We start from the raw sequence: 17,349 nt of genomic DNA, 5'->3' as shown, positions 1-17,349 counted from the left end.
ATTTTAATTTATCTAGAAGTTTTTCTCTATTTCTTTTCTCTGTTTATCTATAATGATGCTGCTGGAATCTTAATTTCCCTGAGGGAACCCTCCCAAAGGGATCAATAAAGTTTTATCTAATCTAATCTAATTAAAGTCTAAATAGATCAAGGTCGAGGTCAAGGTAAACTTTATTATCCCACAAGGGGAAACTCATGTGGTCAATATTGCACGTCTCACAAAACATATAGTATACAACAGATAACAATACACACAGTAAACATACCACATTACAGACAGCAGATGTACAGAGACATATCATAAAAGTCTCATCTCATCTCATTATCTCTAGCTGCTTTATCCTGTTCTACAGGGTCGCAGGCAAGCTGGAGCCTATCCCAGCTGACTACGGGCGAAAGGCGGGGTACACCCTGGACAAGTCGCCAGGTCATCACAGGGCTGACACATAGACACAGACAACCATTCACACTCACATTCACACCTACGGTCAATTTAGAGTCACCAGTTAACCTAACCTGCATGTCTTTGGACTGTGGAGGAAACCGGAGCACCCAGAGGAAACCCACACGGACACGGGGAGAACATGCAAACTCCGCACAGAAAGGCCCTCGCCGGCCACGGGGCTCGAACCCGGACCTTCTTGCTGTGAGGCGACAGCGCTAACCACTACACCACCGTGCCGCCCATATATCATAAAAGTCAATGGAATAAATAGAAAAAAACAAAAAGAAATGAGAAATGTAGTTCTTTTTTTATTATTAGGTAATTCACACACACACACACACACACACACACACACACACACACACACACACACACACAATCATTAATATCACTCAATTTGATCCATTAACACATAAACTTTTGCTGCCTGATATAAAATATGCACATTTATTCAATAAAAAAGTAAGAAAGATGATTAGAAAAGGTATTAAAAGTTATTCAAAAATGCTTGTCACTACATCAAAAAGTCACTTTTTGGTCCAATTTAAAAAAGAAAAAAAAAACACAACGAGTGAATCGTGGCTGTGAAAACATTGCATCCTCCACACCACCAGGTGGCAGTTAACTCAGACCACTTAAATTTCACAGAAGGGGAAACGGCTGCATTCCAAAAAGCAGCTCGTTTTCTACATAGGTGCACTCTATTCCGTATAATTGTAAATTCTTGTCCACTATACGCAGTGTACTACATGTTTGAATTGGGACTGGACCCAGTGTTCGACCCTTTGGTGGAAGTTGCTGGATGTAGAGTTGTTGACAGTTGTTTTAGTCATAATAAGTGTTTTTGGTTAAAAATTAGAAACACAAGTTCTACAGAAATGCAGTTAGTATTTATTCTTGTAGCCCTGAGGTTTGTGTGAACGATAAAAACAGTGCTAAAGAAATGTTAGCCTAGCATTCATTCACTTAGCCAGCTAGGACGGACAAGCTAACAAGCTAAAGCTAACAAGCGAGAGCTATTGGGCGAGTGTCCAGTTATATATATTTGAGTGAATGATTTAGCTTTTATTAACATCATGTAAGTATTATTTTAAATTATTATACAGTAATAATGAAAATGTGACTTATTCTTCTGTTTTAGCTTTTCCCTGAAACTGAAAGTTAAAATAACACCAGTGCGCTCCTGCAGGTCGTCTCCGTGTAATATAATATTCACAATTTGTAAAATATAAATGTTGAGATAAAAAGCCCCATATCTTTCTTCTTTCTCAGCTAAAACCGAACTTGTCCAACTGATCACAGATTTGTTCTGACAAATTTAGTGTTGTTTCAGGGGAAAGTAGCTCGTGCATGCGCAAGTCCCCAAATGACGTCATATATATAATTTACATAATCTAGTCATGAAAGTGTTCCGGAATTTTAGGCCCTGTCCACACGGCAACGGATTCAGGTGAATCTGATAAAATTGTTTATCATTTCGGCCTGGCGTCCACAAGGCACCGGCGTTTTGGGTGCCCCAAAACGAAATCTTTTGAGAACGGGTTCCAGAGTGGAAAAATCTGCCAACGGCGCCGTTGCGAAGTCGTCTGGATGAGTAGAACGGATTTGTTTACGATGACGTCACAACCATATGTGCTTCACGCCGGGTAGAAGTGTAACGAACTCGATGCGAGTTGTCAACAAATCCTATAACTTGGTTCATAAAACGCGCTTACAAAATATTTTCACTGTGAATATTTATTGTGTAATGGTGCAAAGTGAGAGAGAGAGAGAGAATAGCCCTTAGGGCAGAGTCAATTCCGCCAGCAAAAATAGGGGAAAAAAAAGGAGCGATCTCACCTCTTCAGATGTTGGTTTAAGTCCGACAATACATTCCTCAAAAAGGGCGTAGAAGAACAAAGTAATCCATCAATGTGTAGCATTCAGTTTATTCCGGACCATTAAAGAATTCTGGAGGATCTCAGAATGTTGGCGTACCGGCTTCCATCTACCCCCGTTCATTCCTCTCTCTCTCCATCTACCCCAGTTCATTCCTCTTTCCGCGTCTCCATTCAAAAAACGAGCACGTGATTTAAAGGGACTATATCCATAGGATAGGGAGTGAGAAAGTGTGCGCGTGTGACAGTGACCGAGATAGTCACTGTGCGCATGCGCAGTTGTGCGCATGCGTCTACTTCTATTGTTCTGGTGTCTCCGATGGGACCGTCTTACAGCGCACGTAGAGGTGTGGCATGTGTATTGCATCGTTTTCAGCAAGCGTTGCGTTGCCATATGAACCTGATATTTTACTGATCCGTTGCCCATGTGGACGCGATATTTAAAAAAAAAACAATCTCGTTGCCGTTGTTGTGTGGATGTAGCCTTAGATTTTCCGCCAGATTTTTTCTGCTAATGACCCGGAAATCCGGATATTTGACAAAACTCTTTGAAAATCTCCAGTTTTCCAAATAGAGAAATTTATTTTTCAGATTTTTCGCGTTCCTAGACGCGGCGTAATACTTCGCATCGTCCTTGCATGCGTCAGTCCTTAAATAGCCCAAACATAGTTCATTGATTAAAGACAGGTATTCTTTGTTAACAGTGCGCGTGCCAGAGCTCATTAGGCGTGCACGCGCACCTTCAGGTGCACGAGCTAAGGCGTGCAGGGCTGACACCGTTCTGTGCAAGCGCAACACAATCGCACTAGAAAGCATGTTCGAGCTGCCAGTGGAGCTGCAGTCTTTTTAGTTGCGAATTACGAGTGTTTTCTCTTGTGTTAATAATTCTCCATGTCAAAACAAGCAAAACTTTCCTCTTTCTTTCGACGTGAAGAGAGGTAAGCAATTTATTTTATATATATATATATTCCCGTCAGAGTTGCATTTTGTGGCTCCGAAGCTGAGTTTTAGTGCCGTTTCTAGAACACAACATCAAGAAAACATGGAAGAAACAGCAATAATGGAAGAACCGGTTTCTAAACTGCCTTAAACTAGCAATGGTAATTATTTTTTGTTACATAATGCACTCAGGCTGCCAGTCAGTGTGTGACACACACACACACCCTGAAAAATCCTAGCTACGCCCCTGATTTACATGAGAAATTTGGTATTCATTGGTGTTTAAATTTACAGACAATACGAACTAATGTAAACAATTGGCTTCAACTCGCATAAATATGAATTGGAAATGTTTAGTTCACTTTAGCTTCTGCAAACGCACAACTCTACTAAAAGATTGATAAACGAGGCTCAATGTCCCCAACACTGAAACCTGAAAGCTTTAGAAACTCTAACAGACCTTTACTTTTTAACAGGACTGTTTTGGGATTTTGCTGAGTTTACCTTCAACTGTCTGATTTTTTTTCAAAGTAATGAAGTGTGTAGCAGGAAAATCACCGCGTTTTCTAAATGCACTCCTGAAAATTGCTCATTAACTAGGGGAATTAAATTTGATATTTTTGACACGTTAATCATTAATGTACATGAAAGAAAAAGGCTTAAAAGTTATAACTTGTTTTAGTGAAAATAAGTACTAAAATGCACTAGAATGCAGGGTTTTGCGTGTTGTTATTAAAATATTTTCGGGGGACGTTGCCCCCCCCCCCGGGTTTTTTCCTTTGCTCCACTTTCATCTCTAATAATCATAGCATCATCGTGCTCATTTGCATATCAAGTGGTGTTACATGGAGATGGAAGAGTTTCTGAAGAGAATCGAGAATAGAGTTGAGTTTTAAGAGAGTACGAAGTGACGGATTATAGCACATAGACCGGTTTCACTTTCCTTGACAACCGTCGTCAAGGACAAACTCGGAGCACAAACAGTCGCAGTTGAATAGAGAGCTGAAAGCGTTTAAGTTGGAAATGTGGTCAACTTATGTGCAGTTTACAAGTGTTCAGATTGATCTAATAGGGATCAACAAAGTTTTTACTGCTTACCTTCAGTTTCTGCCTAAAGATATAAAAAAAAAAGGTCAGAAATGTGGTGACATTGCATAAGTAAAGAGAAGACCTCTTGAATTATGATTACTCGAAAAATGTTAACCTTCTACTAGTCTGCAGCGACCATTTTATATCTGGTAAATTAATAATTAGCATGGTTTCCCCCAAAGCGTTTTAGCGTATTGGGCCCGATACGCTTGCTCTGCCTGCCGATACACTTAGTCGCTTTAGTTAAAATCCGATACGCTTAGATTTATACCGATACGTTAAATTTCCTACCCACAAGTAACTAGATACATAGGAGAGCAAATAACAGATCCGTTTACATACTGATTGATATTTGCGTTAAACAAGCGCTCTTTTTTTCCCCAATGTTTGTGTTGATTCTGTCAAAGTAATATGTCCGCGTGGTATGATGTAAACAAACTGTAATCTGTTGGCTATGTCAAGCTCACGTGTTCAAACCGTCCAATGAAAATATCGAAAGAAAACGTCAGACATCCCGGAATTTTCCGATTCATTATAAGCGATCTCATTGGCTGCCGATGTCGTCCCTCACCAGACAGACAAAGCCGACTGATTTTAATAAGCGAGGAGAAGACTCGCTGGACAATTTGATCCATGTCAGCGTGGATGACAGCGAGATGGACTATGAGAGGGCTGCCCAACATTGGGCCAAGCAAAAGCCAAGGAGAATTAATCTGCTTTAAAGGAGTAGAAAACTTAATTCATTAGTTTGGGTTTGCAGAAAGATTATGTGCTTATAAAAACTCTCACGAAGTGAAGTTGTCCAAATGTGTCAAATATAGCATCATTTCAAATAATCATCATAAGCATTTTTGGCAGTGTGACGTCACTGGGATCCATTTAACAAAAGGCGGCTCCGGATTATTCTTTTGTTAAAGGCTCGCAGTGACATCACACTGCCAAATACGCTTATCGTTATTATTCGAAATTATGCTACATTTGACACTTATTAACAAATTCTCTTTATGAATGTGTTTATAAGTACATAATCTTTCTGCAAACTTAAATGTATGAATTAAGTTTTCTTTTCCCTTAAATATGTTTTAATCTGGGTGGCACGGTGGTATAGTGGTTAGCGCTGTCGCCTCACAGCAAGAAGGCCCGGGTTCGAGCCCCGTGGCCGGCGAGGGCCTTTCTGTGTGGAGTTTGCATGTTCTCCCCGTGTCCGCGTGGGTTTCCTCCGGGTGCTCCGGTTTCCCCCACAGTCCAAAGACATGCAGGTTAGGTTAACTGGTGACTCTAAACTGAGCGTAGGTGTTAATGTGAGTGTGAATGGTTGTCTGTGTCTATGTGTCAGCCCTGTGATGACCTGGCGACTTGTCCAGGGTGTACCCCGCCTTTCGCCCGTAGTCAGCTGGGATAGGCTCCAGCTTGCCTGCCACCCTGTAGAAGGATAAAGCGGCTACAGATAATGAGATGAGATGTTTTAATCTTAATCTAGTCCATTTAATAAAGTGCCAAAATTTAAACTTTTATAATATGCAGTTGCCTTTCTTACTTTTCTTTTCAGTGTCTCTTAGTTATACATATATTACGGTAGTCGCATCAGAAACATTCTGAAATCATTAATGAATGCATGAACCCTTTATCACCACTGTTGCCAGTGAAATAGACCATCAACCTGTCCTTACAGAGGGGGAACAGGACAGGAAGACAGGGATAAAAGAAAAGGAAACACAATAATAACATGAGGAGAGATGAGGAAAAAAGAACCCCCCCCCCCCCCCCCCCCCACACACACACACACACACACACACACTATGCTCCTGTCAGGAGTACAGTGTGGGAACATTTAAAAACCTCTGCATAAGCACACAATAACACAAGTACACTTTAAGGTGGTGTTTACATTAGACCGTATCCGTCTCGTTTTCGTCGCGGATGCACTGTCCGTTCACATTAAAACGCCAGGAAACAACTCCACAGGCGGAACAACTTGAATCCGCCAGGGCCCACGTATTCAACCCAGTTCGTATCTGATCCGGTGCTGTGTAAACATTGAGATACGAGGAAACGCAGTACTGAGCTCTAGCTGACATCGTCATTGGACAACGTCACTGTGACATCCACCTTCCTAATTCGCTGGCGTTGTTCATGCCACGTTGGTCATGTGACGCGACTGCTGAAAAACGGCGCGGACTTCACTTCCTGCTATTGTTTCCGCCTTGTATCACCTTTTTGTTTTTCATTAAAGAGTATAAAAGTATGAATATAATGCTTTGCTTTGTCATTCTTAATGTTGTTCATGGTAAGATGCAAATACTGCCCATTGTGTAGTTATGATTGTCTTTAGGCTTGCCATCCTTCCACTTGCAAGTGGTGAGTGACTTGCGCATGCCCGATATGCACTGGGATCACACACACAGCGGCTCAGTCCCGAATCACTGCTCGTGCGCTTCACTCGCACGCTCTGTGAGCTGCGCAGGGCCGGAGTGCGCACCCTCCAGAGGGCACTCGCTGTTCAGGGCGGAGTGATTTGGAGCGCAGCCGCTGAGGAGGAAGCGCTGAGCCGCACTGACACATTTCAACTTGCATGCCGAATTAGTCATGTGATTAGCGTGTCCGTGTATTGGCGTTGCTGTGTGCACGCGAATCGTGTATTGGCGTTGCTGTGTGCACGCGAATCGTTTTAAAAACATTAATCTGATGATCCGCTGATACGGTCTAATGTAAACACCACCTAAAACACGGGACTTGAGGGGGGAAAAGAGGGGGCAATCAGGGGTGGGGGCTAAGGGGGGGGAGGGGAAGAGGTAGCGGTAACCCAGCGCAAGCAAGCAGCCGTCCGCTCCTGCAGCCATGAAAGGCACTGGTCACTCACCCGCTTGTCACACTGGGGGTGAAAATGGCGACCGCGGAAAGTTGAAGAAGACTGCGTCTGGAATACAGTTATAGTAATACAGCAACTTATTTTAAGGTGGCAGGTCTTAGGTTCAGATCCCTTTGTGATCAACAGGAGGTCATGATGATCGATTCTCTTCATTGGATTGCATAAGATGGAGCAAACCGCTGTTCATATTTTCATGCGCATTTTTGTTACAGCACTACTTGATCAGAGATAATTACATAGATAATCCCCGTAGATTTTCAATCTATCATATACCAAAGTAATCTATAACAAAACAGTTAAACTTGCATGTTGAACTTTAAGGTGAAATTTCAAATGTGTATACATTAATGCTGTTTAGGTCAGAAATCATTGAAACACTGGTAAAACCTATCCTATAATCATGTATCTAAAACCTCTGACAGACCCTGAAAATGCACCCGAGGGCATCTATTTTCAAAAAATTTTCTGGGGGGGCATGCCCTGGACTCCCCTAATTTCACTTCACGCCTTCGGCACTCAATTGGGTGTGTATTATCATGCCAGAATTTAGGGCTTTAATTTTTTTCTGGGGAAAACACTGAATTAGTATTTTTTACATAGTAAAAAAAAAAAGTAAACATAGTTAAACGAAGTGCTGTTGGTAGCCATATTGAGAAACACAAACTCCATTTTTACCCAAAACATCGACTTCTCATTCATTAATGTCCACAATATACAACTGAATACTGTGTCAAATTACTAATTATTACTTTACCTGGTATCAAACGGTCGCCACAGACTCGTATAAGGTTAACGTTTTTCGAGTAAACATCGCTCAAGAGGGTTGCTCTTGAAACCACGTTTCTCGCCATTTGAACACCCCTAAACTGCACATAAGTTGACCATATTTCCAAGTTAAACGCTTGAAGGCTCTCTATAACACCACGACTGTTTGTCCTTGACGACGGTTGTCAAGGAAAGTGAAACCGGCCTATACATAGTTTTCACTGACGTCATGGCATTCCAGGGAAAGCCCTCCAGCCGCCATCTTGTGGGTCAAACAAAACGGACCATCGCCATTACTGGCTACGTTATCTTGGACGAATTTATGAAGTTATATAGTCAGTTTTCTAAAATAAAGATCGATGTCGGCAAAATCAAGCAAACAGAAGTATATAGATACATTAGACGACATCTCACGACAACGGTATGCAGCCAAACTGGCCTTGATTGGGGGAATTGACCCCTACAAAGTGGACAAAGATGCATTTTCAAGTGACTATGCAGGGCTGCCAAAGCCTGAAACTGCCAAAGCCTGCTCCAAAGCCTGAAACTGACTTCATCAAACTTTAAAGGCTGTCTGATATATACAACTTTATATATTCTATAGCGCGCCTTTTGGCGGATGCCGCCTTTTTCACGGCTGAATTGCGCAGATCCGATTTTTTTTTTGGGGGGGGGGGCGTTGGAGTGTCTGATTATAATTTCAAAGTAAATTCTGTATTAAAATTACTAAATAAGCAAATCCGTTACAGTCCATGAAACATAGGAAGTATAAGGATGAGAAAAAAACAGTTTAAATTGGAAAGCTGCGCACATTTGCGCGAAGCTGCGATAGACGGATGTAAACACGCTAGTAAACATCCAAAACATAGACAAAGGCCGAGTCAAGAAACGGGCAGCAGTCCATCGGCTGCTCTCCTGTTATTCTATTCAGGTTGATTTTGTGCTCTTGCAAATATTTTACTCACACTCATCAGGAGCTCTGCTTTTAGGCACTGCCTAAATATCTATATTACACAATTTGGAATTTCAGACTAAATAACAAGTAATGGAAACATATATGAACTCAAAAACAGTCTCAAGTACTGCAAAATAGTTTTTACGCTCACGTGGTGGTTTTTCAGATGATTCGAAAAAGCAGTGCTTCACAAAATTGAAATGGAAACATTTTTTGCATTTAAGTCACATGACATGAAAACTTGAGATGCTATCTTTCTGGAAAAAAAAAAAAAGAGTGCTCTGTAAGAGCTATCGCAAGAGTATAAATCCCAGCTTTAATAGAAACACGGACCATTCACAACTATGTTTTGTCATTTTTTTTTTTAAATAGCCCCTTTATTTTGCACAAAACTGCAACAGAAGCCTGGTTATTGATTAGTCGTTCGCACCATCAGCTTGTTCCAGCACAACTCAGTCAGGATTTGCACACTAGTGGCGAGTAGGGATGGGACATGATTTTCGAATAGTCGAATATTCGTGACGAGTTCGAATAATGAATAGTAATTTCGAATGCCGTTTTGGCTTACGTTACATTCCACTAAAAAAAAATGAGCGCGGAAAGGCGTTTCCTTGTTCCTAACATACTCTGTTGCATTAATTCGGCCAGAGGGTGCCGCTATCGTACAGTAAAGGTAGTCAAATGCCAGCAGCGCACGCAAGGTCGCATACATTGCCTCATTTTTGGATCCCAGACACAAACACCTGAGGTTCGCAACTGACGAGGTGAGAAACACAGTGCAGGCCGAGGTGAGAAACCTTCTGTCCATGGCAGATGATGAAGAGGCCGGAGAGGCGGCGGAATCGCATGAAGGGCCCAGCGAACCGAAACATTCCCGAAAGGATGGCCCATTAACAGCAGCAATTGCCGTCATATTTGGCGAGGATTACAGCACAGAGAGGGCAACATGCGTGACTGAATTGACTCAGTACTGCCAGGATACATGCCCACCGCTCCACACTGACCCGATGACATGGTGGAAAGACAATCAACAGAAATACCCTCGCCTGGCAAAGTTGGCCAGCGCCTACCTGTGTGTGCCTGCAACGTCCGTGCCATTGGAGCGTGTGTTCTCCGCAGCCGGTCTAATTGTCAATAGGCTGCGTACCCGTCTCCATCCCGACCACGTCGACATGTTAATTTTTTTGAACAAAAATATGTCTTAAGTTTATTCTGCTCTGACTGTTCGAATGCTTTCATTATCGTTTCCTAAACGGGCAGTTTCACCCGCGGTTCCTTCCAACAGACGAAAATAGTCGTGGCTGCATAGAAATGTACAATAAAATTGGAAGCCTATATTATTGTTTGATACCGTAGGCTATGTGAGGTGAATGGAAGTTTGTTTTTTGATGACTCATTAAACCGTTACCACTTTCACCCTGTCTGTCATGTGTGCGCGCGTTTGGGTGGGGCGGGCGGGGTTCTGTCGATTTTCGAATCGAATTTCGAATATCTTTTAGCGAATTTCGAATAGTGTTTTTGATCAAAAGTCACATCCCTAGTGGCGAGTCGAGTGAACCTGCTCTGTCACCTCCTCTAACCAGCAGCAGTGATGTGAGCTGGAGAGCCGTATCGAGTCACTTAAGTTCAAGAAGGAGCTAGATTTGTTACAACACTTATTGATTGATTGATTTTTAATTAAGTTGCTAATGGGGTCTAAAAAGTGACCAAAGTGACAGTAACTAATGCTAAGGTCACACATAGCCGGTTGATCCATGAGAACTGTGGCTGAGGCCTACCGTGGCCATTCCACCAGATTTTGAAGGTGATCCATTGCATAAATTTGGGCAGAGTAAATATGCAAATGAAGCCACGGTAGCCATGATGGAAGATGCCAGTGAAACCAATGATGGCAGTACGGCATAGCCATGGCAAGAAGAAATAAGCCACACCCCCAGGCAAACTTTTCACTTTCTGCAGAATGTTGTTCTGTGAACATTTTGAGCTTGGTGGTGGAATGCTACAGTAACCCATGTAAACCTCATGTATGTATGTATCAAGGATGCATTCACGGTTGTGACGGATGACTTCATTCACCGCTTGACCCACGGCAGTTTTCAACACAACGAAACTTTCCAGGGATGGAATCCATGCCCTGCCGGTTGTCAAGGTAGCTCCCCGGCTCTCACGCATTCCAATGAAAGGGCCCAGAACGCGTGCTGGTTGACCCCCAGAAGGCTCAAAATCATCTACCGTGGAGTGATTCCGGCTATGTGAGACCTTAGCATAAGTTGGCGACTTAACTTGATGTCAGTTCACTTTGTTGGTGTTAGTTTAAGTTATGATTAATAAGGTAGGCTTCTCTCTTATTTATATTCCAGAGTGAAAAATGGACTCGAATGGCAAACCTTCCACCAGCCAGATTTTGATCTTGGCCACCAGTTCAGCTCTCACTGCTCTCCTGTACTCTGTGTACAGGAAGAAGGCCAGCAACACTGCCAGATTAAGAGTAAGTAAGAACATTCTTGTTGGGATCTGTAATGATGAACAGGTGGCACAGATACAATCGCATCTGATTATATTTTAATTAACAGGAAGCCAAGAAAATCTCATTAGATCAGGATCTGCAGAGCATCCTTGCTGAAGCTCCAGGCAAATGTATACCATACGCTGTTATAGAAGGTATGAATGAATATCAGTGTGACAACAAGTGGACTAATTAACAATCTGTATCAGCGCTTGAATTTTCCCTCAGCAGATTTAATAAATAAGAGGAGAGATTTTCAGGTTCTTTTTGTTCTCTCTCTCTCTTGCTCTCGCTCTAGGTGTTGTTCACTCTGTTAAAGAAACCTTGAACAGTCAGTTTGTGGACAGCTGCCGAGGTGTGATCGCCAGACTGACACTAAAGGAGAAGAAGATGGTGTGGAATCGAACCACTCATATCTGGTAAATGCTTGAAGTTTTGGCTTTGGTTTCATGCATAGTTCCTTATCTGGGTCTGTCTCAGAAACTGGGTACTGTGGGGGTACCCCACTAAATATACTCAGTCAATAAACTATATGGTTTTGAATGGTGATGTTGGTTTTAATTTGAAATAAAATGATGAAAGAAATAATACAGATAAAACTAAATCTTTGATGTGAATACTCTATTCAGAATTTGGCAAAAATTCTGTAAACTTGTGGAAAAATGGCGGCTTGATCTGGGACATGATAAATGGTTGACTACATCGCATTCCCTTAAAAAGGTTGTAGTCCACTGAAAAGTCTACAGTTATCACTAATTGTATTTTAAGTTGTAAGTTTATACACCTAAGGATTGGTGCGCTCACGGAATAATCATAACCGTAATAAAACATCATGCAAAATATTTGATCACCGTCGTAACTCCATTTTCCGCAGACCCAAAACCAATACGATCGTGAGTTTTGATCTAAACAGAAAGCCTCAGGGTCAAGGTCACTACCTCACCAAAAGTAGGAACTTAAAATCACTACGCCATATAAAAATTTAGTTATAAATCTGCAATTTTGTTTTTTAAAACGAAAGCTGAAAGTTAGGTATAGAATATGTTTCTTACAGAATATGTTACGATGGTAGCTGGTCTTGTATGAATTTCTGAGCTATAAAATGAGTTGTGGTCTATTTTTTACGGTAGCGTGTTATTTGTGTGCGGGGAAGGACACACATTAACAATCTGCATGTGTAGAATGGAATTTTCCACTCCAACAGTTAGGAGTTGATCGTGCTTCCATTTGCGGTCTGTCTGTTACACGGGTGATCTGTTCGGACGTTATCACTGAAAAGGTGAGTTTTGACAGTTTTATTTTGTTTTAGTCTTGCAGTATAAAGCAATAGAATGTTTCTTTTTCATCTTACTTTCATATTTCATAGTGTTTGCGTATTTTTGGTCAATATTTTGCAACCATGGTCAATTTAGATCGAACTTTTGATAGAATCTACGGCCAGTCATTTTGCCCCGCCCCCGCCTCGCGCTCCGTCCGGTGCGGTAGTGATGTCCCGTTGCTCGCGCGCCGCAGCAGAGACCCGCGCGACCTTCAGCCGGTACAGTCGCTGTTCTTTTACCACCGCCATTATTCTCATCTTTCCGGTGTGTTCTTGAGTTTTCCATTGTGTCCCATTTCGCCATATCAAATACCCAAAATGCATCATATTATTCATATTTAAGTGAATAATCAATTCAGTCATCATAACTTGGCATTTTTAGCCCAAGCAATCAAAAAGAGGAAATTTATTCAATAGTTTCACTCATCTGTGAAGGAGGTGCTTTAATTCTTCATGATGGAGTTATTTTATATGGAAATCATCTCATGTCATCTCATTATCTGTAGCCGCTTTATCCTGTTCTACAGGGTCGCAGGCAAGCTGGAGCCTATCCCAGCTGACTACGGGCGAAAGGCGGGGTACACCCTGGACAAGTCGCCAGGTCATCACAGGGCCGACACATAGACACAGACAACCATTCACACTCACATTCACACCTACGCTCAATTTAGAGTCACCAGTTAACCTAACCTGCATGTCTTTGGACTGTGGGGGAAACCGGAGCACCCGGAGGAAACCCACGCGGACACGGGGAGAACATGCAAATTCCGCACAGAAAGACCCTCGCCGGCCACGGGGCTCGAACCCGGACCTTCTTGCTGTGAGGCGACAGCGCTAACCACTACACCACCGTGCCACCCATATGTAAATCAATTTTACAAAAGCATTTGAATTGTAATCAAAAAAATTTTCCACAGTGGAGGCCAGATAAAGCAAGATGCTATCTTTATTCTTATTAAACATGACAAAAGAAACATTGAGTGTTAGGTAAATGCAAAAAAAAAAAAAAGTAAAATTAGAAAATTTATTTTTTGACCATAATGTCCCAAACGAGAGACCAGTTTCTGAGACGGACCCATATACTGTACGTAGTTATTACCTCACCCGCGACAGAGTAAGCAGGGCAGGGTGTTGTAATCAGTGCAGTTTGTTTGTGTGTGCCTTTTAACAATCTAGCATCTAGACAGTTGCACCGATTGACTTCAGATTTTCAGGCTAGGTGGGAAATGGTCCGTAGATTACCTGATTAAATTTTGCGGGTAATCGGAGCAAAGTCCCCGGAAAGGTCAACCTTTTGGTCAAAATAACATTTTCCATTATAACTCAAAAATGGTTGCCAATAGACAGATGTTTACTATTATGAGCATATAGGAACTCCCATATGGCCTTTCATTTGGCACCATGATCTTTGACCTTGAAAGGTCAAACTCAAGGTTATGGATTTTCAGAGGGCTGTAACTTGAAAACGGTTGATGGTAGACAGATATTTCCCATTATCAACATATAAGAAGTGCCGTATGGGCTTTCAGTTGCTGCCATGACCTTTGACCTTGAATGACTCTGAAATGTCAAACTCAAGGTCATGGATTTTAATAGGACTATAGCCTGACAGCTGATGATTGAGAAATATTACCATTATTAACATGTAGGTATAAAATAAGTACTGCCGGGCGAGGCTTGTTTTGCCTGGCAACGTTTGTTATGTAACAAGTGTTGATTTTGTTGTACTGAACGCTGTACTGAAACTGGCTTCTGATCTGATCTTGGCCGTTTTGTCAGGAATGACTATGAGAAGGTCATCCACCAGCGCACCAACACTGTACCCTTTGACCTCGCGTCACACGACGACACCGTCACAGCCACTGTGCGCATAATCCGCCCCCTGGACGCCGAGCTGGACCTGGAGAAAACGTACGAGAACTTCCACCCCGCCAGGAGCTCCTTCACCAGCATCGTGGGCCACTTTCTGAGTGGCGAGCGTCCTCAGGGCGTGACCGAGATGGAGGAGATGCTGCGGCTGGGCACGAGCATCACCGGTGTGGGAGAGCTAGTGTTGGACGGTGGAATGGTGCGCCTGCAGCCACCCAAACAAGGATTGCGCTACTTCCTGAGCAGCCTGGACTATGACGCGCTGCTGGAGAGCCACAAGAGCAGCTCGAGGTTCTGGAAAGTTCTGACGGCGCTCATGGGTCTGGCAGCGTGTGCTACGCTGGTGTATGTGCTGTGGAGGCGCTACACCTGGCACAGGGAGAAGAGTAAGGAGCGTGAGGTGATGGAGGAGTTTGAAGAGCAGAGGAGGAGGAGGACGACGATGGACGGAGAAGAGGAGGCCATGCAGGTCGGAGCTTGTGTCGTGTGTCTGAACCACCAGCGCTCGTGCGTTTTTCTCGAGTGTGGCCACGTGTGCGCGTGCTGGCAGTGTTACTGCGCGCTGCCTGTGCCAAAGAAGTGTCCCATGTGCAGGGCTACAATAGACCGAGTGGTGCCTCTGTATAACAGCTAATCCCCCTCTCTGAGGAGAAAACACTGAGGCTTCAGTTGTGTGATTTTGTGTGAAAGTCTTCTAATATTCCGACATGGTGGTAGCTGCTGTACTGAATCTGGGTGAAAATCTTTATTTCATCTTCTGTTTAAACACAACACCAAATGTGACATGCAATCTACTTCATAGGGGAGAGAGCTGATGATTAACAAAAATAAATATATTGCGATAAATAGTAGAGCAAAATACCTCAATAGTGATTGTGGCAAAAATCAGGAAATATTTATGACCTTAGTTTCATTTCACATAAATGGTTGTGATGTTCTGGATTAATTAGCAGCAGGCAGTTCTGACTGGTTTCAGAATAGTGTTAGAACAGACGCTCCTGCTCTCAGGGCTGCTCTGACTGGCTGCCGGCAGCCAGAGTGAGAGAAAGAATGAGAGCGAGACAGAGAATGAGATGGAAGGAAAGAAAGAAAGAAAATGAGTGAGGGAGCGATTGAGATGGAGAGAATGAGTGAGAGAGAAAGAATGAGAGACTGAATGAGAGAATGAATGAGTGAGTGGGAGAAAAAGTGAGTGAGAGGGAGAAAGAGAGAGAATGAGGGAGAAAGTGAGCGAGAGATTGAGATGGAGAGAATGAGTGTGAGAATTAATTGAATTTGAATTTAAGTGGCTTTATTGTACAACAACTGAGATCAAAAAACAGAATGAGAGGGAGAAAGAGAAGGTGAGTGAGAAAATGAGAGCTTGAGATGGAGAGTGTGGGAGAATGAAAGAGAATGAGTGAGATAATTAGTGAAAGAATGAGAGAGCGAATTAATGAAAGAATGAGAGAGAGAATGAGTGAGAGGGAGAAAGAGAAGGTGAGAGAGAGAATGAGTGTGAGAATGAAAGAGTGAGAGGGAGAAAGAATGAGAGATTGAGATGGAGTGAGTGTGAGAGAATGAAAGAGAGAATGAAATTGAGATAGTGAAAGTGAGTGAGAGAATTCATGAGTGAGAAAGATTGAGATGGAGAGAATGAGTGAGATAATTAATGAAAGAATGAGAGAGAATGAGTGAGAGGGAGAAAGAGAAGGTGAGTGAGAGATTGAGATGGAGAGAATGAGTGCGAATGAAAGAGAATGAGAGATAATTAGTGAAAGAGTGGGAGAGAGTGAGTGGGAGAATGAGAGCGAATTAATGAAAGAATGAGTGAGAGGGAGAAAGAGAAGGTGAGAGAGAGAATGAGTGTGAGAATGAAAGAGTGAGAGGGAGAAAGAATGAGAGATTGAGATGGAGAGTGTGAGAGAATGAAAGAGAATGAAATTGAGATAGTGAAAGTGAGTGAGAGAATTCATGAGTGAGAAAGATTGAGATGGAGAGAATGAGTGAGATAATTAATGAAAGAATGAGTGAGAGGGAGAGTGAGAGAGAATGAGACATTGAGATGGAGAGAGTGAGTGTGAGAATGAAAGAGAGAATGAGTGAGATAATTAGTGAAAGAGTGAGAGGGAGAAAGAGAAGGTGAGTGAGAGATTGAGAGAATGAGTGAGAATGAAAGAGAATGAGAGATAATTAGTGAAAGAGTGAGAGAGAATGAGTGAGGGGGAGAAAGGTGAGAGAGAATGAGAGATTGAGATGGAGTGTGAGAGAGAATTAGTGAAAGAATGAGTGAGGGGGGAAAGAGAGTGAGATAGGGAAAGTGAAAGATTTAGAGAGAGAGAGAAAGAATGAGTGAAAGAGAGAGAGAGAGAGGAACAATGACATTTTCAGGCTGATTCTCATCAGCTCTTACCAAACTGGAATAACAGCAGTCAGGCGTTCCACTCCAACAGCTCGTCCTTTATACAGCAGAGAAAAGCCTGTGGACTGTTGTGCGTGAGTTCTGGCTGTGTGGAGACGTCGTGCTCTCGTGGATCCTGGGGGAACTTTCAGATTTGGCGGATGTGTTCATAGGTGAGCGGTTTGACAAAACAGGCTTTAGGCACAATAAACATGTAAAACCAATATCAATATTTTTTGTTCAAGGGCTTTAAATTGATGCTTGAATTCATTTCTTTAAAAAAAAATTACTTTTCATAAAAGGCTTCAATAAAGTTTTCTTCTGATGGATCATAAAAA

At 42.5% G+C, this 17,349-nt stretch overlaps 1 protein-coding gene across 3 annotated transcripts; it reads left to right on the top strand.

Annotated features, from left to right (window-relative positions):
- The first annotated feature begins 1,190 nt into the window (after window positions 1-1,190).
- Window positions 1,191-17,349, top strand: mul1b (mitochondrial E3 ubiquitin protein ligase 1b). Of its 3 annotated transcripts, XM_060937608.1 has the most exons (6): window positions 1,191-1,522; window positions 10,979-11,190; window positions 11,299-11,426; window positions 11,512-11,599; window positions 11,743-11,863; window positions 14,542-17,349. In XM_060937608.1, exons 3-6 carry the CDS (start codon window positions 11,307-11,309, stop codon window positions 15,263-15,265), a joined length of 1,053 nt encoding a protein of 350 aa, XP_060793591.1. In that variant the 5' UTR covers window positions 1,191-1,522; window positions 10,979-11,190; window positions 11,299-11,306; the 3' UTR covers window positions 15,266-17,349. The 3 variants fall into 3 exon arrangements, with proteins under 3 accessions (XP_060793591.1, XP_060793590.1, XP_060793592.1); XM_060937607.1 differs by lacking the exon at window positions 10,979-11,190; XM_060937609.1 differs by lacking the exons at window positions 1,191-1,522; window positions 10,979-11,190 and adding an exon at window positions 2,874-3,259.

The sequence above is a fragment of the Neoarius graeffei genome, chromosome 13 (assembly GCF_027579695.1).
Source record: "Neoarius graeffei isolate fNeoGra1 chromosome 13, fNeoGra1.pri, whole genome shotgun sequence".
In the NCBI taxonomy this organism is placed as follows: domain Eukaryota; kingdom Metazoa; phylum Chordata; class Actinopteri; order Siluriformes; family Ariidae; genus Neoarius; species Neoarius graeffei.
The sequence above is the reverse complement of the archived record's forward strand: the minus strand, read 5'-3'. Positions and strand labels throughout refer to the sequence as shown.

Excerpts from the sequence above, each read along its gene's own strand:
- mul1b (XM_060937607.1), top strand. The coding sequence starts at position 11,307 with ATGGACTCGAATGGCAAACCTTCCACCAGCCAGATTTTGATCTTGGCC. Across the intron at positions 11,427-11,511 it reads GCAACACTGCCAGATTAAGA|GAAGCCAAGAAAATCTCATT; the intron begins GTAAGTAAGAAC and ends TTTAATTAACAG. Across the intron at positions 11,600-11,742 it reads ACCATACGCTGTTATAGAAG|GTGTTGTTCACTCTGTTAAA; the intron begins GTATGAATGAAT and ends CTCTCGCTCTAG.